Source organism: Melanotaenia boesemani, chromosome 16, assembly GCF_017639745.1.
Source record: "Melanotaenia boesemani isolate fMelBoe1 chromosome 16, fMelBoe1.pri, whole genome shotgun sequence".
NCBI classification, from domain to species: domain Eukaryota; kingdom Metazoa; phylum Chordata; class Actinopteri; order Atheriniformes; family Melanotaeniidae; genus Melanotaenia; species Melanotaenia boesemani.
Genome location: NC_055697.1, coordinates 3,513,575 through 3,536,511, shown reverse-complemented (window position 1 = coordinate 3,536,511; position 22,937 = coordinate 3,513,575). Strand labels below are relative to the sequence as shown.

The window sequence follows — 22,937 nt, the reverse complement described above, 5'->3', positions numbered from 1 at the left end:
TTTTGGAGGGTTGTAAGAACTGTAAAACAGATCAGGTTTCTACAGATGGCTCATTTATATGTTAAAGTTAAAGACAACATAGTATATTTACAAGTGAAATGTGATGCGTCTAACTGCCTAAAATCAAATAGTTTTACCAGTAAACACGGTTAATTATGCCATCAAATCAAACTATTTCACAAACAAAATAACTTAGAATAACTCACAGTGACCAATAGCTCTAATGTAATTATAATTAGTTTGGGATTAAAATGTGTATGTTGCTCTCACTCAAAGTTCAGTTTGACAACAGCCTGGACTGGAAATGAACACAGAAGCATCTAGAAGAAATAAACTGAGCACACTCTGCTGCTGGAGGACGCTGAGATTCTTTAATGTCTGCAGAGATGTTTGTCTGTGGTGAGATAAATCTGCTCTGCTGGGGCAACAGAACCAGAGACTTAGAAAGACTGAACAAACTGATCCAGAAGTTCTGGTTCTGCTCTGGTGACTGATCTGGAGATGACTGTCCAGAGAAGGATGCTGCACAACCTGCTGGACATGATGGAGGATTTTTCACATCCTCTACACAACACAGAAGAAACAGTCAGAGTTCACCTCAAGACAGAACAATACAGGAGGTCCTTCCAGCCATCACCCTCCAGGACAAGCGGACTGTCAATTATTTATTCTCTCTCTCTCTCTCTCACACACACACACACATATATATATATGTGACATATATATATATATATGTGTGTAAACTAAATCCACCGGATGTGATGTAATATGCAATCTGTTGTGTTTCCGGTGTCAGTGATGTTTCATTGAACCGAGTTACTGCTTCATGCTGAACTGAAGCATTTGCAGAGCCAGTGTTTGTTTATATGTTTAAATCCAGTTGGTACTAAGTACCTTCTTTTTTTGTTTCGGGTCATGTACCGGCCAGATGGACCCGGACGCGGTCCTCCGCCGCCGTTCGGACCTCCGCCTGCTCATGTGCCATTTAGAGTCCGAGGGCCCTGTCCTATGCCTCCTCCTGGAAACCTGCCCCCGGGACCTCCTGGAGCATTTTCGGCCTCCCCATCGGATAGCCAGTATCTCCACAACCGGCCGCAGAGAGGGCACTACATCGGTGTATGTACCCATGGCTAATAATGTTAGTTTTTAGCAGGCTAGCTTACACTATACAGAAAGGGTAGCTAGCTAGCTTAAAGCTAGCTAAGTAGTTCGCAAAGCAACGTAAGATGGAGTTATATTCTGTATATATTCCCCTTAAATTCTGTTTTTCTCTTTAAAATGTTATTATTTATTAATTCCCACCATGATATCAGTATACAAACAAAACATGAGCCTGAAAGGGGAAATGAATCTTGTGGGGCTGTTATAGCAGATTTAGCGGAGTAATAATAATAAAGAATACCAGTTAGAAGCCATTCATAAAAGAGATGCTTCATAAATATATAAACAGGCAAAACGATGGCTGTGGAAATATAACTTATCCAATAATAGAGAAAGTTTAAGGGCTTTCATGGTTTCAATGATGAAACGTGCTAATTGATGACAAGTTTAGGATTCTTGTAATGATTTCACATTTAAATATGTAATATGTAAAACACTTTTCTTCTTCTTCTTCTTCTTCTTCATGTGCACCGCCGTGTTCTTAAACAATTTAATGTACACCAGAACATCCTCTGTCTGAAACCAGATGTGCTAATTTTAATGGTCCGGGTTGACAAAGTGGGTACAGCTAGTAGATACATGGATAGGTTACGAAGGAATAACCTGATAACTGGCACAAAATGCTGCACCACCAGTCCAATCCGGTACAAGAATCCAGAAAACACAAATACTGAGCTAACATCAGGCGGCTTGAAGAGGGCTGTTTCAGGTAAAATCTGGGTTTCACACCTTTGTGTCAGTTCCCTGTTGGAGCAACATAACACAGATTTTCCAGTTAAAATGGACCGGACGTCTCCGTGTTTACTTACCTGCTCTTCATCAACACAGGTGAGTGCTCAAAAACATTTAATATTTCTCTTAAAGAAAATAGTCAAAGGTCTTTTTGAGCTCTGTGTTTCACGTTGTAAAGGTTAAGGCTGTTATTCAGCTAAAAACCATTTCTAATCGTAAAAGTTTGCACTTCTTTATGTTAGTTTAGTGTATTCAGTTCAGTTTGTCATGAGTTTTGATCTTTTATCTTATTGATGATGCACAAGAGAAGATTTTTCCCACACAGTTTTACTTCTGTTGCAGGGAAATGTATAAACGAATGAGCTGAACCCTGAAGGACCGTTGATTCTCTGGCTGGGAATTTGCTGATGAGCACCAGAAGGAAAAGAGCTCAGAGATCTGTGGGTGAAAGCTTCTGGTTAATGAATGTGTAGAGGCGCAAATTACGATGAAAAAGAAGAGAAATGTTTAAGTAGGGACGTGTAAACTTAGTTGTTGAACGGAACATGATTCATGTTTTTTGGTCATTTTCTGTCTCCCCAGTTAGACCCGCTGCTTATGGAAAAAGTTTTGGTCCTTGTTTCTATTTTTCCTCCTTTGATGAAAAAGTGTTTCTGAGAGATCTCCTGGTTTGTTTTCCACCTGATGTCCAGAGGATGCCAGCACCGCCTCCTGCAGCTGATCAGATCCACCTGCAGGCGATCAGATTCAGCCTCCGAGTTGCAGTCTGTTGTTGGCTAACTCCGTTAGCTCCACAATGCTCTCCTGGCTGAAGACACATTTTCTCTAATTGCACGATGATGGGAAACTAGTTGTGATGAGCTTGGGTTATACAGTTGTAAAGAAGACGATGCACCTTTGCTCAGATTGAGGTTGTTTTAAAAAAAGAAAGCTTGTCATCTAAATCAGGTCAGTTTAATCTCTGATTAGCAACACTTGATGTAATGAATCGAACAATAATAGAGATGGGTTAAAACAATGTGATTAATCGATTTGAAATAATTTAAATTAAATTAAACCAATATCAATTCATAAAACCCAGAGATTGATTTTTTTTTTTTTTTATTTAAATATACGATTACTTTTCCGATGACGACTACGCTTTCCTGGCCTGACACACTGATGCTTGGCGAGATCTTGGCTTATTTACACAACTGAAAGGTTTCCTGCGTTGATCTGTCCAGCTTGTCAAGATGATGCCACATTCAGATGTTTTCGCTCACCGCTGGATTCACCTGTAACCGTAAACAGCGCTGTCCGTTTCAAGCGTTGTCATCATAGACTGTATATGAAAGATGGACGAAGCTACCATGGCGTCAGCTGTAGGTTTCTGAAGAGCTGAATTGAAGCTCATTGGGCGATTCCCCCTGTCGCCATCTTGGTAGCGTCACGCGTGTTATCATGCCTGGAAAATCCAAAAATGGGCAAAGAGGTGGAGCTGAGAGGAGGACTGTGAAGGTGGGTGGATGATTGACACCCATCAAACTCTGAGCTGCCTGTAGCTAAGAGCTAACCGAGCTAACCAGCTAACAGAGGTAGGCGGGCTAAAGCTAAGGCGCGCCGTTAGCCGGCTAAAAACTGCGTTTGTGCTACACTCTCCCTTCTTGCCTCGCATATTGGATACCTGCCAATCAAAAGGACACGCCCCTAATTATTCCGAATTTCAAGATTAAATAACATCCAAATAGATGATTTAGAAAAAAATCACCCCCCTCACAGAAGGTAAACTTGACCAATTAATCCTAAAATGGGTTTTTTTTAACCAGACTTTAAACATGTTTATTTCTGCCGATGTTGGTCTTTTTAACTTGGGAGTCTGTGGGCATTTGCTCTGTTTTGGATGAGAGGTGAACTGTAATTTTTGCATTTCTGTATAGGCTTCACATTTTATGTGCCGAGGTTGCTGCTTGGTTGTCATACGTTGCCATCTTCGTACTTGTTTTTTACGCCGTCATGGTTGTTAAGTCAGTTCCTCCACTAGGGGCAGTGGTGAGTTCAGAGTTCACTCCTACGAGCCAACACCGTTTAGCGGCGATGCATCGCTATAACACGCCTTAAACACTTACATATAGTCTTTATTTAACAACTCGCACAATTTCTACAGATATCGTCTTTGTCTTCATTCTTCTTCTGCTTTTTTGTTCCCTTCCTGTTCCTCTTCTTCTCTGGTTTGTGTCTTTCGCTGGTCGCTCACCCCCTGTGGTTTCCGGTGGTATTGCTCTGTTTTCTGCGTGAAATGACGGATAGCTAAGCTCCCTGAAAACGGACCTAACGTACCTAACAACATCATAAATGGGCCTTTAGACTGCGGGCTCTCACATTAACAGCTAGCACTTAGGCAGTGGACTCCACCATGCTCAAGAAACACCAAATATTTTGTAAATAACTAGAAGTGATGTCACTATGCACGTATGTAATACCTAATTAATTGTGTCCGAACCTTTTGATGATTAAAAAGCCACATTAGTTACAAAGCAGCATAAACTCAATCAAACATCAAAATAAAAGTTTTTGTCACTCATTATTTATGTTATGTGCTTGGCTGTTTCACATCTGCGTAATTAATCTACTTCATATGTATTATTGATGCATGTAATTAATTGACATGTTTTAAGTGAGTGATTTTTTTTCCTTTATGCTATTAAAGAAGCATCCCGGTGTATAAATGGTTTAAATGACTCATGGAATTCTTTCTGCTGGTGTATTGAGTCCTTTCTTTAGCTCTTTGTCTGAGGAAAGGTAGCAGGCAACATTACAAAACATGATAGTTTTTTTTACTTATTTACATGTAAAACCCTCCTTTGATAAAAGGATCTAAAAGATATCTGTGAATCAGATTTTCTTTGCAACGAATAAGAATCATGCAAACCTTTTTCTTTTCCATGAAACTCTTGGTACCAACATACAACAGGAAGACACACACAGGGTCTAGAAAATGTTGCTAGGTAACTATCGCTAGGCTACCAATAGTATATAATCTGCTACTATTTATTGTATTTATGAGTCCTCTCTCAGTTCAGAAGATTTATAAAGTCTGATCCTCACATGTAGATTTTTTAGATATATATTTATTTAAAAATGCATAAATGGTGTATGTTTAAGCTAATGAAGCATCCCAGATTTGATTAAATGTGTTGCTATTTACTCTTTTACATCAGCTTGCCTTGAAAACGATTTATTTAAACTGTGGGGGGAGGGCTTTGCAAACATGTAATTTAGTCTCATCATATGGCACAGTTTGCCAGACTGAGAGCATTTGATTTTGTTTTTATTTTTCTGTTCTTCAAACCAGAATTGACAACATTTTCTCCACATAAAAGTAGGCCTCTTTTAAACATAAAGGACATTATGCATATAACTAATGCTATTAATCACAGCTTTTCATGCAGTTAATTGCAATTAAATATTTTAATTGTTGCCCAGCAACAGTATGCATGTATATATATGTGTGTGTGTGTGTGTGTGTGTGTGTGTGTGTGTGTATATATCTATCTATATATATATATATATATATATATATATATATATATATATATATATATATATATATATATATATATAGATATTTATCTATCTGTCTATATAGATAGATAGATATATTTTTTTTACATCTCTCATCTTTTCTAGAATTGGATATCTGTAAAGTGTGTCCTGTATATAGTATTTTTGCATTTTCTAGTTTATTTGTACTTCTTCTTTTTACTGACATTTTGACTGAAATTTCCCAGTTTGGAGTTACTAAAGTGTCTGATTCTGAAGAGTTTTCCGTTCTTTTGTACAGAAAAGTCGGCCACAGCTTCCCTGCTGCTCTGCCTCCACTTTTCTCTCCCCTCCTGGTCTTTTTATGAGACTTATTTAATTAACAGCTGATCGAGGTGCTCAGAAAGTACGAAAACCTGTACATCACATTTAAAGACGTGTGCACAACCCGCCCTGCCACGGAGGAGGTTTCACGTTAAATATGAAATAACTGGGTCAAATGTTCATTGCACATAAAGATACAGACATGGCATGACGGCTTTATTTTGCCGTGGCGGTGTGCCGCCATCGTTGACGTAGCGGAAACCCTGCAGCTCATCCTTTTAAATCTAACCCTATTCAGTGTTGCAATAAGGTCTTCAGTCACAATATGTACAATTCAAACACGCTGAAGTGAATATTTGGTCAAAGCAGTTTTATTCTTTATCCCCGTCTAGCATTCTGTCTTTTCTTTAAGTAGTTTCAGAAACAGTTCTCAAGGATCCTTAAAGGACTTTCCAGGAACAATTCTCCAGGATTCTTGAAGGACTTTTCAGGAACAGTTCTCCAGGATCCTTGAAGGACTTTTCAGGAACAGTTCTCCAGGATCCTTGAAGGACTTTCCAGGAACAATTCTGCAGGATCCTTGAAGGACTTTACAGGAACAGTTCTCCGGGATCCTAGAAGGACTTTCAAGGAACAATTCTCCAGGATCCTTGAAGGACTTTCCAGGAACAATTCTCCAGGATCCTAGAAGGACTTTCCAGGAACAATTCTCCAGGATCCTTGAAGGACTTTACAGGAACAATTCTCCAGGATCCTAGAAGGACTTTCCAGGAACAATTCTCCAGGATCCTTGAAGGACTTTCCAGGAACAATTCTCCAGGATCCTTGAAGGACTTTCCAGGAACAATCCTCCAGGATCCTTTAAGGACTTTCCAGGAACAATTCTCCGGGATCATTGAAGGACTTTCCAGGAACAATTCTCCGGGATCTTAGAAGAACTTTCCAGGAACAATTCTCCAGGATTCTTGAAGTACTTTCCAGGAACAATTCTCCGGGATCATTGAAGGACTTTCCAGGAACAATTCTCCGGGATCTTAGAAGAACTTTCCAGGAACAATTCTCCAGGATTCTTGAAGTACTTTCCAGGAACAATCCTCCAGGATCCTCGAAGGACTTTCTAGAAACAATTCTCCAGGATCCTCGAAGGACTTTGCAAAGCTCTTCTCTGGATGTTTCTGCCTTTTGTTCCGTTCTCTGTCCACATGATCCCACACTGCTTTAACAATGTTGAGGTCTGGGTTCTGGAGAGGATCCATCCCTCCATCGGACCCATCGAGGTTCTGGTTCTGGTATGGATCTGTACCTCCATCAGACCTGTTTCCACTGATCTTCAGTCCAGTTCTGGGTTCATGTGACCTACCTCAGCCTTTTTTCCCTGTTTCTCTTCCTTGAGGAATGGCTTCTTGATAGCCACATTTCCCTGGACACCATTTCTGATGAGGCTTCTGTCAGGAGTAGAGGGATCAACTGAAGGTCCAGATGCTTCTCTCAGGTCCTGGTTCAGGTCTTTGCTGGATTTCAGATCCTGTTAATCCTGTTAGTCTGTCAGACTGTCGGACCTTTGCTGGTTTTTTCTTTCCGATACTTTTGCTTGCATCACACACCAGTAACTGGATGGCCGGTTTGAAGAGAGATTAAAGAAGTGTGAGAAGATCTGGTAAAGTTCAGTGATGGGGCTTTAAAGTGGGTTCTTTGCTAAGTTGTTGACATACGTCTGTTTCAACACTTGAGTTAGGAAAGGTTTTTATGCTGGAACGATTCATAGGTCAGTGTTGTTGTATAACAAAATTCCTCTAAACTGATCAGGTACAAGGACTGAAAATTATTAAAAAAGCCAAGAAAAACTTTGAAAGACCTTCAGAAGGCTGGAGAACTATTGATAAAGACCACTTTGATATATTAATAATAAAACTTAGTGATAGTTGACTCAACACAGTACGATGTATTTGCTGTTCATTTGCCAAGAAGTCAAATAAAGCAGAGATGTCTTTACTTGTTTAAAAAAAAAAAAAAGAAAAGCCTGACATCTCCTGAGGATTTTTCAACTGTTACTGAGGGTCACTGCACTGCTGTCATGTGTAGCGCTATAACATGAATTCTGAACATTCTCAGCCCCACTGTAGCAACTTCTCCATAGACCGTAGCACAGTGATTGCTCTGGGAGGCAGCCAGCAGATTGTCCCTCCTGCAGAAATGCCACATCTTCAGGTCCCACAGTGGAATCCCAGTCCTGTGGAGCATCATCTCCCAGACAACAGGTACAGAATATGATGTGCATGTCGTCATGCATATGAGTCCGGTGGAGCACTGATGTATGTTTAATTTTTTCCTGTGTTTGAGATTCATGCTGATAATTTTCTAGTGACAAAGCTGGAGAGGAGTTTCTTCGATGCATCGCAGCCAACAAACCTCTCCCAGACTATCTCAAAGGGAATATGGCGCACAACCTGGCTGATGCATTTAAATCTGCCACTGCCTTAAAAGAAGCTGTCAAATCGGACCCAAAGTTCAAGAAACAGTTGGCCAGGAGCAGGAGCTGTAGTCGAAGTCCAAGTCGTGGCAGAAGCTGTGGCAGATCTCGAGCTAAGAGTCGAGCACGAAGCAAGAGTCGAGCACGAAGCAAGAGTCGAGCACAAAGCAAAAGTCGAGCTCGAAGCCGAAGCCGAAGCAGAAGGAGGAGCAAAAGTCGAGCTCGCGGGAAGAGTCGAGCCAGAAGCAGAAACCGGACTCGCAGTAAGAGTCGGAGCCCGAGCCGAAGCAAGAAGAGTCGCGTACGGAGCAAGAGCCAGGTCAGAAGGTCTAAGTCACGAAGCAGCAGCAGCGAAAAGAGCTGTGGAAGAGTCAAGAAGAGGAAGAGGAGCCCTGGCCTCAGTGGCAGCAGTAATAATCTAGCAGGAAATAGTCTGCTGGAAGGACTGAAGCTCGTCATGAACAGCAAAGACATGGAAGCGCGGTTACCGTCTCTGAAGGAAGCCATCCTCACCATTCAGGTAGAGCTCATCATTTATTCCATGTCTCATTTCTACTTCGTGTAAGCTTTCCATAAAAATGGAGATCTGTGAAAATACAGTTTTGTGCCTGCTGTAGTACCAAGTTTTCTTCTGACTCTTACCTGATGAGTCACCTTTACAACCAGGTGGAAATGGTAAAGAAGGTGGATCATTACTCATTAAAAAATCCCGCTAGCAAAACAGGGACATGCCTCATATGCAGGGCTGAAGTTTGCAGAGGCGACATGAAAGCTGCTGCGTTTACCACCGATGACTTTATAAGCATTTTGGTTGAAATCAGGTGAAAGTTTGTTGCCTTAAAGGAAATGTGCAGCGAACCACAGCAATAACAAACGTTGGCAAATGCTTTTAAAAAACACGAGGACTCTGCAGAAGAAAGCCACCGCAGTAACAGACATCTTAGAATTTACTGTCCTGGATTAACAGCCCCTGTTCTTTGTGGGAAACGTTCCCCGTACGTCCAGTTTCAAGATAGCTTTTAATAGAAATTCTTTGATCCAAGTTTATTTACTCAGTAATTAAAACAGTTCTGTGGCCTATCATGGACTTCATGTGTTAATAAAACATGAATTCTATAAATAAATATTATGACAGTCAAAAATAATGCTAATAAATGCTAGTAACTAATTTATTTAAATAGTTGTCTTGTTGCACTTGTTTATTAAGGAAGAAACTAGCAGTATTGTTATTGGACGCACTAGTAGTAGCAAAACTTTATCAGTCTCATGTCCATCAGATCCACGTCGCTGTCACGTGAAGCTGAAGAATGAAATAGAATTTATAGACCTCTTAATACAATAACACTGGTATCAGATCTGTACTCTGTATCGGCAGATACCTAAACCCCAGGTATCGGTATCGGACAGATTTAGGGCATTTGATTTGCTTTCACATTCCTTCCCCTTCTGCAGACTCCTTCATCACAAGTAAACAATGGAGCAACACTAAGTTTATGCAGCAGTTTCTGGTTTTACTTTGGTGATCCAACCTGATCTGGTTTTCACCAGAATCTGTCCAGTATGAGTAGCAGGAGGCGCCAGATATCCAGCATGTTGATCTACGTCACTTCCTGTCTCTGCTTCACTGGAAGCTCTGTTTGCTTTCATACCAGAAGAGAACCAAAGCCCCCATTTTCAACTGGACCAGAGTTTGCTTCATTCAGAGTGTGAATGTATGTTCACACTGCTCCAAGTGGACAGGGCTGTCCATGGAAGTGGACCAGAATTTGTTTAAAGTGGACCAAACAATGCACCCTCATACTTTTCTGTTGGTATTCACTCTTGTTTGACTTTCTTTGTGGAGTGAGAAGGATTCATTCAGGGATTAATTTCAGCCAGGATGGACAGAGATTTAACCAGTGTCCTCTGTTTTTAAAGCGTAAATAAGTCTCATTCAGAGGAAACATGACTGTCTGACTGGATGTGTTTCTGCAGCAGATTCTAGACTAGTCTGTATTTTCTAAATATAATGAAGTTGCTCAGTAAAGAAATGCTCTGGACTTTCCAGACATTTCTGGAAATGTTGTAAATTTATTGTTTTTTGAATACTATAGGCACCAGATAAACACTTGTGTACAGGTTTCAGATTAGACTGTATGCTCTGGTAATGTGTGAACTATTATATCTTCCTAGAAATCGTATTCATTGCCTATAAACATAATAAAGGAGCTACATATTGTGTAATTAATAGTTGTTAATTCTTCTTCACAGGCCTCAGATGAAGACAAAAAAGTGCCGTATGAACATCCGAGGGAGCAACATGACAATCAGGACCATTCATCGTCCCTGGAAAACGACAGCATGCTGCTTCCTCATGAAAGAGTGGGCAGCGACTTCTCTTGGCTACAAGAGAAAAGCGTGGAGGACATCTCAGCCCAGAAAGCCACCGAGCTCGAGGACGAGGAGTCCTTCTTATATGGGACAGAATCATTTCCACAGGTTGGAGGACTTAGCAAGCTGGAGGACCTGGATAGTTCTGGTGTCGGGAGTCACCAGAACTTGTCCCTGTTCAGTAGTTTGGGGAGTCTGCTTGATCAGAAACAAACCCTTCAAAAGGTTTCGTCGGCCTTTCCCTCTTCCAGTCTGAGCAGCGCTGAATGTGAGAAAGTCAAGAACATATTAAAAACTCTGGGAGCATCTTCGGATGCTGGCAAGATGAAGACACCAGGTCCGAAGGACGGGAATGATCCGTGTCCTCTCAGTTCAGATACAGCAGTAGCTTCGCTGAATAACCCCAACGTTCGGAAGGCTCTGGAATCTCTGCAGTGTCTGATCAAAGGTTAGAGCCTCCACTGAATTAACCTTGCTCCACCTACAGATTTTTACCTTCACCAAGTTTGTTGTACAGTTTATGACAGAAATCTGTTCATATGTACAGTACATTGTCTTTGTAGATGAATGAAACAGGGATTTTAGTTTAAAATACAATCACTTTAATACTTTTACTCAAACCTTTGACCAATGAGTTTAGTGAAATTTCTTGTCAGTAAACCCAGAGTAATGATCTGAGCAGGTTTCAGTATAAAAGGTCAATTATATTTTCTGTTATCTCATCCAGGCTTGTCAACAAAGAGACAAATCTTCATTCTTCCACATACAAAAGAAAAATGCCTATTTCTGCTCCCTTTATTCACGTTAACAGGGGTCGTGTCCTGTTCGTTAGCATGGTTGTTAGCCAACTTATCCTCTAGGGGGCAGTGCAGAGTTCACCTCCCTGTTCTGACATCACTTCCAGAGAATCACAAACATGGAGACCATAGAGGAGATCGCGATGATGTTCATTCACAGTGACATATAAACGGTAGATGGCAGTGGTCTGTGGTGCCATTAAATATGTCGCGGCTTCTTCTTCTTTGTTTCTTTTGCTGGTCTCAGGTCAGCTATCCTGCTTAGCACCACCCCCCACGGTCTCCAGTAGTACTGTTTGCTCCATCAGGTAGGCAACCTCATGGGCCCCGAAAACGGAGCACATAGTCCACATAAATGACAGGTGGATGAAACGCATCAGTCTTTAGCGTAGAACATAAATGGGCCTTTAGGCTGACAATATATTTGCTTTTAACTGTGAGCTCCTCCTTTAGTTATTGCCTTCCATATTTTATGTTGTTTGAAGCAGAATCCTGCCCGTTCACAAGCTGCAGTATGAGGGGCAGTGTAGGGCCAGTTTGAGATGGAAGGTCAAAGGGTCGACATGTTTACATCCTACAAATTCAGCAACTCCACCTGGACTGAGTTCTCTAAAGCGCACCCTTGTGGAATCCTCTGGTAACAGCTTCAGTACACAAACCCGGCTACGGTTTCCATTTCCACTTCCGAGTTCCTCACCAGTAAACTGTGTTTATTAACACATATAAAACACACTAGATATATATATATATATATATATATATCTGATATTTTCATTCTGAAATTAGATTTATTATCTTTTCTTCTTTGTAGATACATTAATGTACTCTGGACATTATAAAGGGAAAAGTCAGAAAAATATACAGGATTAAATCATTTAACACATCTGGTTTAAAGAAGCACGACTGAACTTCAGCAGATTTCCTCAGCGAGGCGGCCTCTGTCGATCCAGCGTGACATTGCAGCCGAGCTTTGCTTTACGCACCGCGTCACATGCTAGCGGCCGTTTTGGACTCGCATCGTGGCTGATTCAGCAAAAAAACATAAAAAGACATGATCGGAGGAAGAGAGGAAAAGAAAAAGAGAACTAGACAAAATAAGAAAAAAAGACTGTCTTTTACTGGCTGAAGCGATCCCACAGTGCAGCTGGGATGAAGATTACGCTGGATTAGCCGTCGATGAGACAACCTGCTGAAGTTCTGCCGTGCGTCTTTAAGACGGACGGATACTTTATTGATCCTGTGAGGGAAACTTTCCTGTTACAGCAGCCGTCGGATTTAAATAAATAAAGAACAGATAAATAAGGCCATATAGAGAAATAGAAAATAAATATATACAAGGGAAGCCCAAAAACACATAAATGAATAAAAATGCTCTACAAACCTCTAGAACCATGATAATGGTTTACTGGGTGTGTTTGGGGAAATTCAGAGATGGAGGAATTGTTGCTCAGGGTTATTGTGAAAGGAAGGATTGATTCCTGAACGTCTGGTAGAGAACGAGCTCGACTGGCCTCCAGGTTACTGTGTGGGGGATGTGAGGAATGGTCCATGATGGAGACCAGTTGGTTCAGAGACGACCTGTCTCTGACTGTCCAGTGTCCCCAGGTTTTGTCCAATGATCTTACCAGCCTCATGGATCAGTTTATTGATCCTGCTGCATCCCTGGAGCTGATGCTGCCCCCCCACCACACCGCAGCATACATGATGGCGCTGGCCACCACAGACTGGAAGAACATCTCCAGCAGTTCGCTGCAGACATTAAAGGACCTGAGTTCCTCATACACAGCGTCTGTGTTGAACCTAATACCCGATGATATGGTACTAATAAAAAATAATGGTCACAACTTTAAAGAAATGCCTTCAATTTGAAGACAGACTGGAAACTGTAGAAAACCAGCCAGCCTTACGGTCACCTGAAGAACATCGCCGGGGAAGCTGTGAAGCTGACACCAGCTGCTGAGATGATTTATCCTCCATTTAAAAGTTGAGTGTTTTTAAATGAGAATACATCATTAGATTATAATTCTTTTTTTTGGTCTTTCTTTCTGAAGCAACTAAGGAGGAACGGGCAAAAAGTGATGGATCTCATCAGACATCACAGGTAAGGGATTGGATGAACTAAAGCATGGAAGACTGGGAATCTGAAGCAGATTGTTTTCCAAACTCTAATGTGTGTTTCAGGCGGGTGATGATGGAGACAGGAAGAGAAACAAACAAGCCAAAGTCTCTGAAATGGAAGCATTGGCCAGAGAACTGGAGGAGCTGTTAAAACAGGATGGTAATCTGTTTTTATTTTTAGAAGTTCATTTTCTTCTTCTGTCTCCTGGAAAAGCCGAATGTTTGACCATCTCTGTTGTCCGTCTGCAGGACAGGGCTTCCTGTCACCAGTGATCGGATTTTACTGCCAGAAATGTCAGGAGTTTATCAGAGATTTGAACTCGGCTGAAAAACATGCAGCTTCCCACCGCAGTGTGAGTATCTGTCGTCCCTCTAGATGGATGGATCATACGAATTATACTTAAACCTTTTGCATTAATTTATGGTAAAAACTTTGCTCAAAACCCTGGTACTTATGCCCGTCGGTGGATACGATAATAATACAATAATGTACATGTAGTTCATCCTTCTCACAAACTGGTTCAAACTTCAGTTCGTTTTCATTTTTTAGGTTAGAAGTGAAAATGAAAGACTGAAGCTGAGAAATGAAAGAAATTACAGTCTTGTCTTGGAATAAAATCTGTTAATACTAGACATTGAATTCGATCACACAGAATAGATCTGTATGCAGAACAGACAGATGCAGGTAAACCTGTGGAGCGTTTTATACATGCAACAGCAGCAGTAATGACCAGTATCAAAATCCTGTTCAGGACAACTGACTTGGTATCAGAGGGTATTGGCATATATCAGAATCAGATCGGAGCCCTAAAACTGGATGGATGCAGTTCTGTTTCCTACTTTCATATTTCTTCCACGACAGCGTTGCAAAGCTATAAAACCGTTAACCTCCACTTTCATGCAGAACTCTGGGAACGTGCCGTGGATGGTCCTTGGTGATTTTAGACAAAAGATGCATCACGTTTCCCCTTTTCTTACAAAAGTTCAGGAAATTAAACTTTCAGGTGTACTTAAAGGAAAACATAGCAAGTTGATGCTCCACTGATATTACATCATGAATGTAGGACGTTTCAGTATAATCGTGTGATGGTAATTCCTTCATCTCAACACTTTATAGAAACTAAATCCACCAGCAGTGCAGTGGTGGGCAAACCACAGCATAAATAATTAGTCATGTGTCTGGGTCTGATAACGTGTACATGTGAAGAGGACTGTTTAGATAGAAGATGTGATTGAACCAGAACATTTAGCACTCCATTAATGGTTTGGACTCTTCTTCTGGGGTTTTTGTAGTTAATCATCTTGCTAGAGAGCAGCGTGTTGTAGAAATTATGCCTCAGCAAAGATGCAGACGTCACATGGGCCAGATAACTAGCAGTTAGCATGCAATGCTTCAGTTGTGTTTTCTGGTCTTATGGGGACGCTGGTCACACCTGGGTGTGTCGTTTCTAAGTTTTCACATTTACTGAATTTATTGTGGAACTTCTTAAATTCGCCACATTAAATGTTTTCCTGTGTTTTTACCAGAAAGAGCAGTCGGACAAGCTTATGAAAGATGGCAGAGGACACTTCCAGCATCACAGCTCCACTGGAGGCCATCACTCCTCAGAGAGAAGCGACCACAGGAATGGCAGAGAGTTCCAGCAGAGGTGGACGGACGGGAAAGATCAGAGGAGCCCACGCTACAGCGACGACCTCCGAGGTCACAAGGCCGGCCAGGAAAATGTGTATTTGAAAGAGGAAATGAAGAAAGAGAGGATGCTCATAACCGTGGCCTGTGGACGGACTCCTCAGAACGTCCGAGTCAAGGAGGAGGTTAACAAGGAGCAGCCAATCACAGGCTACGGCAAAGTCAATATGGAAGGCAGAGATAAAACATCTAAGACCAGCAGAGAGAAAGACAAGAAGGACAGATGTAGGAGCAGCGACAGCAGCAATGGTGGCAAGTCGCCTAAAACTAAACAGTCAAAAAAGAAAAAAAAGAAAAAGGAGAAAAAGAAGAAGAAGGAGAAGGAAGACAAATCTTGAGTGTTTTAGTCCACCTATCCTGATCTGTCTCCAGGAGGATGCTGCTCAACATCCTGAACCCTGTTTTTTGTGGTTTGTTTTCTCTGATGCTGCGGTCGGATGACGAAGTAGTTCAGACCTCATCGTGGTTAAAGCTGCAGTCTGACATGTTCGGAAAACCACCAAGACTTTTTCCAACTGGATGCGACTGGACAAAACTTTCCCTGACTGGACGTGACTAGATGTGACTGGACGTGACTTTTCCCGATTGGACGTGACCAGATGTGACTGCACGAAACTTTCCCCGACTGGATGTGACTGGATGCGACTGGACGAGACTTTCCCCGACTGGACGTGACTAGATGCGACTGGACGAAACTTTCCCCAACTGGACGTGACTAGATCCGACTCGATGAGACTTTCCCCGACTGGACGAGACTAGATGCGACTCGACGAGACTTTCCACGACTGAACGTGACTAGATTCGACTCGACGAGACTTTCCCCGACTGGATGTGACTAGATGCGACTCGACGAGACTTTCCCCGACTGGACGTGACCAGATGTGACTCAACGAGACTTTCCCCGACTGGACGAGACTGGATGGGGTGAATGAATGTGACTTCTGGTAAGTAGGTCACGAGTGGATTTTCCCAGCATGTCAGTGCTCCAGTTACAAATCTTCAGCTCAAATTGTGTCAGTGATTTAAATGTCCTCACTTCCTTCATTTAAATATGTTCAGAAGAAGAAGCATCAACTTTTCATCGCCATGGTTACATCATCATTTGTTTATTTTCCAGGACCAACAGCCTTGTAGTGTTAGAAATGTGGAATGTGCATTTTTATCTGACTCCTGTGGTGATGATGTCGATTTCAAAAAGAAACATGGAAATCTGGACATTTTAATAAAGATTATGAGAAAGAAGTCAAATTTTTCATGTTTTTCCAGCTTTTCTGAACCTGTAATGTCACAGAAGCTGAGAGGAACCTGACGGGTGTGTTCCTGCCGATTTCACCAAGCCTTTCGAGTTTCACACGTCTCGGGGAAGGTGGATGGTTTACCTGCTGGAGCTGGAAACAGGTGGAGTGATGACATAAACACTGAGTCCAGGTTCCCCTCCTGCTGGACTTGTAAAGAGTTCAGTTTCAGCCTCCAGTTTCTCCTCTCCAGCCGACAGCTTCTCTCTCATTCAGTTTGCACATATATCACTGTTTTTTCATGTTATGTAACCACGGCAACGTGCAACATGGAACCTGACATCCAAAAGGGTGATGGTTGTGTTGTGAATATATTTCAGAGCTAACTGATCTGGAAGCTCAGGTACCTAAAGTTGGAAACTAGAAGCACTCAGACCTTCGAATCCTCAGTATCCATAGAAAATTCCTGGAACCAGGCGGTGATCCGGATCACCTCCAAAATCTAATGACTTGTTCCTTTATTCCATTTCTGAAATTTACTGAAAATTAAATAAAAATCCGTCCATTGCTAACAGACAGACTCCACTGTAAACATCTCAGCTGCCTTGGCGGAACCAAGAAGTCCATCCACCCGTTTTCCGTCCCCACAGGAAGTGACAGAAATATTATTTTTTACCTGAGCCAAGGTGTACTTCATTGACATGAGTCAGGGGGCATTGAGTCCGAGTGGGCTGTGTTCCATGCCTCTATTGTTTTGGCAGCCAGCCAGAGCTGTGGCCATAAGGTCATCTGTGCCAGCAGTAGGGGATGCTGTCAAGCTGAAGAAGGAGTCCTATCTGGCCTTTTTGGCCTGTGGGTCCCCAGAGGCAGCTGATGGGTATTGGCAGGCTAAGCAGAATGCAGCTTTGGCAGTAGCTATGGCAAAAACTCGGGCATGGTAGGAGTTTGGAGAGACCATGGAGAATGACTTCCGGACGGCTTTGAAAAGATTCTGGTCCGCCATCCGGCGGCACAGGAGGGAAGAGCAGTCCTCCATCAACACTGTGTACAGTGGGGTTGAGGGGCTGCTGACCTTGACTCAGGACGTTGTGAGGCGGTGGAGGGAATACTTCGAAGACCTCCTCAATCCCACCAACATGTCTTCCAAAGAGGAAGAAGAGTCTGGGGACCCTGGTGTTGGCTCTCCCATTTCTGGGGCTGAGGTTGCTGAGGTGGTTAAAAAGCTCCTCGGTGGCAAGGCCCCAGGGGTGGATGAGGTCCGCCCATAGTTCCTTAGAGCTCTGGATGCTGTAGGGCTCTCTTGGCTGACATGCCTCTGCAGCATCGCGTGGACATCAGGGGCAGTTTCCCTAGACTGGCAGACTGGGGTGGTGGTCCTCCTCTTCAAAAAGTGGAACCGGAGGGTGTGCTCCAACTACAGGGGGATCACACTCCTCAGCCTCCCTGTTATGGTCTATTTAGGGGTGCTGGAGAAAAAAGGTCTGTTGGATAGTCAAACCCTGGATTGAGGAGGAGCAGTGTGGTTTTCATCCGTCGTGGAACAGTGGACAAGCTCTACACCCTCTTCAGGGTCCTGAAGGGGGCATGGCAGGGCATTGCCAGCAGTAAATCAGAATAGTTTCCAGTGAGGGTTGGACTCTGCCAAGGATGCCTTTGGCACCAATTTCGTTCATAACTTTTATGGACAGAATTTCTAGGTGCAGCCGAGGCGTTGAGGAGATACGGTTTAGCGACCTCAGGATTAGGTTTCTGCTCTTTGTGGATGATGAGTTTTGTTGGCTTCATCGGGCCACGATCTTCAGCTCTCGCTGGAGCAATTCGCAGCCAAGTGTGAATCGACTGGGATGAGAGTCAGCAATTCCAAATTTGAGACCATGGTGCTCTGCTGGAAAAAGGTGGAGTGCTTTCTCTGAGTCTGGAATGAGATCCTGCTCCAAGTGGAGGATTTCACACATCTTGGGGTGAGGAAAGGATGGAGCGAGAGATCGACAGGCGGATTGGTGCGCCATCTGCAGTGATGCAGACTCTGCATTGGTCTGTCGTAGTGAAGGAGCTGAGCCAAAAGGCAACGCTTTCGATTTACCATTCGATCTTCGTTCCTAGCCTCACCTATGGTCACGACCTGTGGGTAGTGACCAAAAGAACGAGATGGTGAATACAAGCGGTCGAAATGAATTTTCTCCACAGGGTGGCCAGGCTCTCCCTTAGAGATAGGGTAAGAAGCTTGGTGATCCGGGAGGGGCTCAAAGTAGAGTCACTGCTCCTCCTCATCGAGACGAGCGAGATGAGGTGGCTCGGGCATCTGGTCAGGCACGTCCCACCAGAAGGAGGCCCCGGGGAAGACCCAGGACACGCTGGACGGACTACATCTCTCTGCTGGCCATCCACCTGAATGAGCTGGTGAATGTGGCCGGGAAGAGGGAAGTCTGGGTTTCCCTGCATAGGCAGCTACCCTCGCGACCCGACTGTTATTATATTGGCTTTATCTCATGTGTTCCCCCACACTTTCACACAAAAATATATATTTCTGTCTAGATTCAAGTTTTTTTCTCATCTCATCTCGTCGTGTGTTAATAAGACCCGTCTGGTGGTATGAAGGAACGGTAAACTGTGATTGCGTCAGTGAATTTAGTTTCAGACACTCATTTTCTGTATAATTGATCACAAGTTGTTGGTTAATATGCTCCCAGCTCGTCCATGATGCATTTAATGACCCTCATGTCGCCTGCTGCCTCCGTTTTACTTGCCGTGTTTGATGTTTGACGTCTGTTTGTGGTTTATTATAAACTTATGGTCATGATGGCTTCTCGGCCAGGTCACTTTTGGAACAGAGATTTCTAATCTCAAGGTGGTTTTGTCTGGTTAAATGAAGGAGAAATTAAATAAACACTAGAAAGGCCAAAGCTGGAGCAGCAATGTTCAGATGTCTCCCACCAGGCTCAACCTGTTCCATGTGTTGGTTTTTAAATAACAATGTTTGTGGGTACATGAAAGCAGGAAGTGACAGAAGTCCATTCATGGGTTTCGTACGTCCCATAATTAGTCTGTATGTCCTCATCAGGCGGATTCCTGCCACAGGCAGATGTTTTGTAGCGGCGGCGCTCAGTCCAGCGAGCCGGAAAACGTACACATTTCCTGAGTGATCTTGCAGCAACCGATAACATCACAAGTTATTTTTCTAAACTAGAGTTCATGGTGTGTGTTTAATGAGCCGGTCCAGTTAGTTAAACCAGCTGTTTCACACCAAACACCGACAGCTTATCAGTTCACATCCAAGCAAAAAGATCCCACAACCACTGCTGTGTGGGTGGTATCCACGACAACCGGGACATTCACCGTTTTAATGGGCTCCTGTTTATTGCGTGCACGTGTCTGTTGGCGTGGAGGCGGCCATGTTGAATATCACGCCACCGTGCTGAGTGTGGATGAAGACGTGTTCAGAGATGCAGCCTGGTGCTGAAGTTGGTTTCTGATTTATGATAAAACCCAAAGAGAAATTCCACTGTTTTGGGGACCTTGACCACTTCAGACCAGGTCCTGCTGAAAAACTGCAAGGTTTGTCCAGACCTGAAATAAATTATTCTAGAGAGTACGTAGATTCATTAACACACACACTCTTTTTTGTGAAATCGTTATTCTACCAATGAAAATACAAAAAAAGCTCATTTTATTCATTGATTAATACACAGCTAGTCTCTTGACCACATCAGACCATGTCCTGTTTTAGAATAATGCCCATGTATACTGAGTACTTTAACCACCTACTGACTTTCTGGCTATTACTGTCAATCAGCGCCAACATGGTGGATACGTTGCTAGGAAACAGAGCGGCCTGTAATTTCTAAATCATATAAAATACATAGGGTGAGTAACTGGTAAATCTGTTGAAACATCTTCAGACCTTGCTGCGTTCGGAGTGTGAGGTGATCCTCTGCAGGAGGCTGAAATTCTTTTCTTTTTCTCTCCAGGTCCCTCAGATGCTGACAGGTGGAGTCGGTAACTCTGCTCATGGATGTACCTGACCAGCTACCACCTACCTGAACATATTTGCAGACTTGTCCCCCAACGTGGACTTCCCTGCAGCAGCAGATCCCACAAACACCGAAGGGGAAGTCTCCAAGACAGTGTGTCTGAGGAGTTCAAACAGCATCCGGACTTCACCATCCGCCCAATCCACAAAGACCTCACAGGGCCAGGGGGCCTAATTTTAATCTGGAACTAAGAGCTGAAGTCTGATAAAATATCATCGTCTCTGCTGCTGGGTTTACTGTCAGTCGTACAGGTGGTGTTTGGAGAGGAGGAACTTCTCTCTGGTGGTACAGGACCTGGACCAGAACTGACTCACATTCAATTACACGGTGTGAGACTGGAGAGAGGCTGTAATAGCTGTAGCTGACCACTAGATGGAGCTGAAGTCTCTCCTGCCAGCACGGAGGTGCTGATGCTTCTATCTCCTGTATAATAGATCATTGGAATGCCTTGCTCTCTGGTGCCTCATTTATAAAACTGTGTGTAGCAAAGTAAACTACAGGCGGCGTCTGCGGCGCAAAAAGCAAATGCTGCACTTCTACTTTCAGATTTATAAAAGTGTGCGCACGCACGTCCCACGCCTGTTTCCGTTCATAAATTAGAATCAACTCTAAAGCGGGCGCATGTGAGGGAACACCTTCCCACGCCCACATTTTGGCTATAAATGGTCTGTAATAAATATTCATCACATCATTTCCATGATGTCTCGGGAGAGAAAAAGAGTTAAGAAGTGGAATTTTTCGGGGTGTGAGACAGAGATCCTGATGGACCATGTTGACAAATATAAAAATGTTAATTGGTGGACATGATGTGGGCATTACTGTGTGAGAAAGGCAGAATAGTGGCAGGAGGTGGCAGATGCTGTCATCACAGTGTCAGAAGGGAAGACACGCCAGAGGAGTCGGAACATGCAGCTGGATATCTCAGTCAGTAGAGCGTCCGTCTCCCATGCAGGAGACCGAAGTTCGATTCCCCGAGTGGTGAATCGCTTTGGAGAAAAGTGTCTGCTAAATGACAGTGCTGATGCTGGTAATTTGTTTTAATTCATATAATATGTACAGAATCTGTGTTATTAGTGTTAAAAAATATTTCTAGGTAGGCGGTGCAGAGGGACACAATCTCTGCTATTAACCAGGTGGACAAGGAGTTGCGGGAAATAAAGACCGCCTTGACAGAAATTGGGACAACAATAAAATAACATTGTGTAAGAATAAATAAATAAAGGAAATCCTCCTCTTGTGTGTTTCATTAGCGTAGCATCACTTCTAGACCTCCAGCCTCCAGTCTGGTCCCGCTCTGCTGGAATGAAGGACCAAAGCTACTTTCCACACTGATGCTACATGCTGGCAGCAGACTGTCACCTTATTTATCTGGATGGGTTTTATAACATAGAAGTTTTGTTTCACAGTGACTGAACATGTTTTGGTGGTGGAGTTTCTTATTAATATCATCTCCTTTTTTCCTGAACATCCTGTTTTTTTCCCCCAGGCGTGGCTCTTAGGAGAATTAATGTGGAATGTGCGTCTTTACTCATGTCTGCAAACAGCTTTATTATCTAACACGTGGTGTGAAAGGTAATAGTGGATTGTGCAGAAATGGCTCACATTTCGCATCATTTCCTTGACTTCATTCTGGACCGTTGGTGTCTGTGTTTCCTGTTTTCCCAGATTTTGTGAGTACACCTGGGTCAGAGTTTGCGTGGAGGTAGGAACATTTTCCTGGCAAGTTTGGTTTTCATAAATCCCAAAAGTTGACTATATTTGGCGTATGTCGGTTTTTGTTCCTACGCCAGCTTTAGAAATGAGGCCCCTGGTCTCTCTAAAATCCCTTAAACCTGCAACTACTCCAGATTTCAGCAGCCATCCTCTGGCCCCCTGGGGCCGGTGCCTGATGGATGCAGTTTTCTGGCTTCCTCTGCCGCCTTCTGGTGGCTGTGTGGTCACCTCTGGGGTGGCGACTGGTCTCTCTGGTTTTGGAGCCCCCTGGTATGCCTTTGATCTGCACGGACCCAGACCTGTTTGTAGGATCACTGTTTATTGTGGTCAGTGTGTGAGTGTGATTGGGTGTGTGTTTGTGTGTGTAAGGTCTATGTGTAAAACACTTTGTGCAGCTTTTATGTATGAAAAGGAAACATGCTTTATACATTAAATGAGATTTTTTTGTTTGAAATGCTCGTATTCTAGATCTAGACTCAGACACAACATGAACCGTTTGAACTCAGTCTTTACTGTCTGCTGACCTGAGGCTTGTACAAAATTCAGAATTTATTCATTTGTTGAATGAATTTGAAATTGAAATGACTCCACTCCACGGGATGTTGAATACAGGAACTGTAACTGAATCCAATGCAATTAATAGAAATTCATTCTCATCTCATATCACACATATAATGTGATGTTTTTTTCAAACCCTAACCCAGCCAATACTAGTCTTCAGTTTCTTTTTTATCAGACACGTCTGAAGCCTACTTTGCTTTCACATTATCTCAAAAT

General features: G+C 43.0%; 1 protein-coding gene across 1 annotated transcript; it reads left to right on the top strand.

The window, feature by feature from the left end:
- The first annotated feature begins 778 nt into the window (after window positions 1-778).
- si:ch211-195b21.5 (serine/arginine repetitive matrix protein 2) lies at window positions 779-16,423 on the top strand. Its single transcript, XM_042009912.1, has 8 exons — window positions 779-1,116; window positions 7,849-7,994; window positions 8,099-8,726; window positions 10,457-11,024; window positions 13,425-13,474; window positions 13,555-13,651; window positions 13,741-13,844; window positions 15,019-16,423. The coding sequence occupies exons 1-8, from the start codon at window positions 916-918 to the stop codon at window positions 15,517-15,519; spliced, it is 2,295 nt and encodes a 764-aa protein (XP_041865846.1). The 5' UTR covers window positions 779-915; the 3' UTR covers window positions 15,520-16,423.
- The last annotated feature ends 6,514 nt before the right edge of the window (window positions 16,424-22,937 follow it).

Excerpts from the sequence above, each read along its gene's own strand:
- si:ch211-195b21.5 (XM_042009912.1), top strand. The coding sequence starts at position 916 with ATGTACCGGCCAGATGGACCCGGACGCGGTCCTCCGCCGCCGTTCGGA. Across the intron at positions 13,652-13,740 it reads GGAGCTGTTAAAACAGGATG|GACAGGGCTTCCTGTCACCA; the intron begins GTAATCTGTTTT and ends GTCCGTCTGCAG. Across the intron at positions 13,845-15,018 it reads ATGCAGCTTCCCACCGCAGT|AAAGAGCAGTCGGACAAGCT; the intron begins GTGAGTATCTGT and ends TGTTTTTACCAG.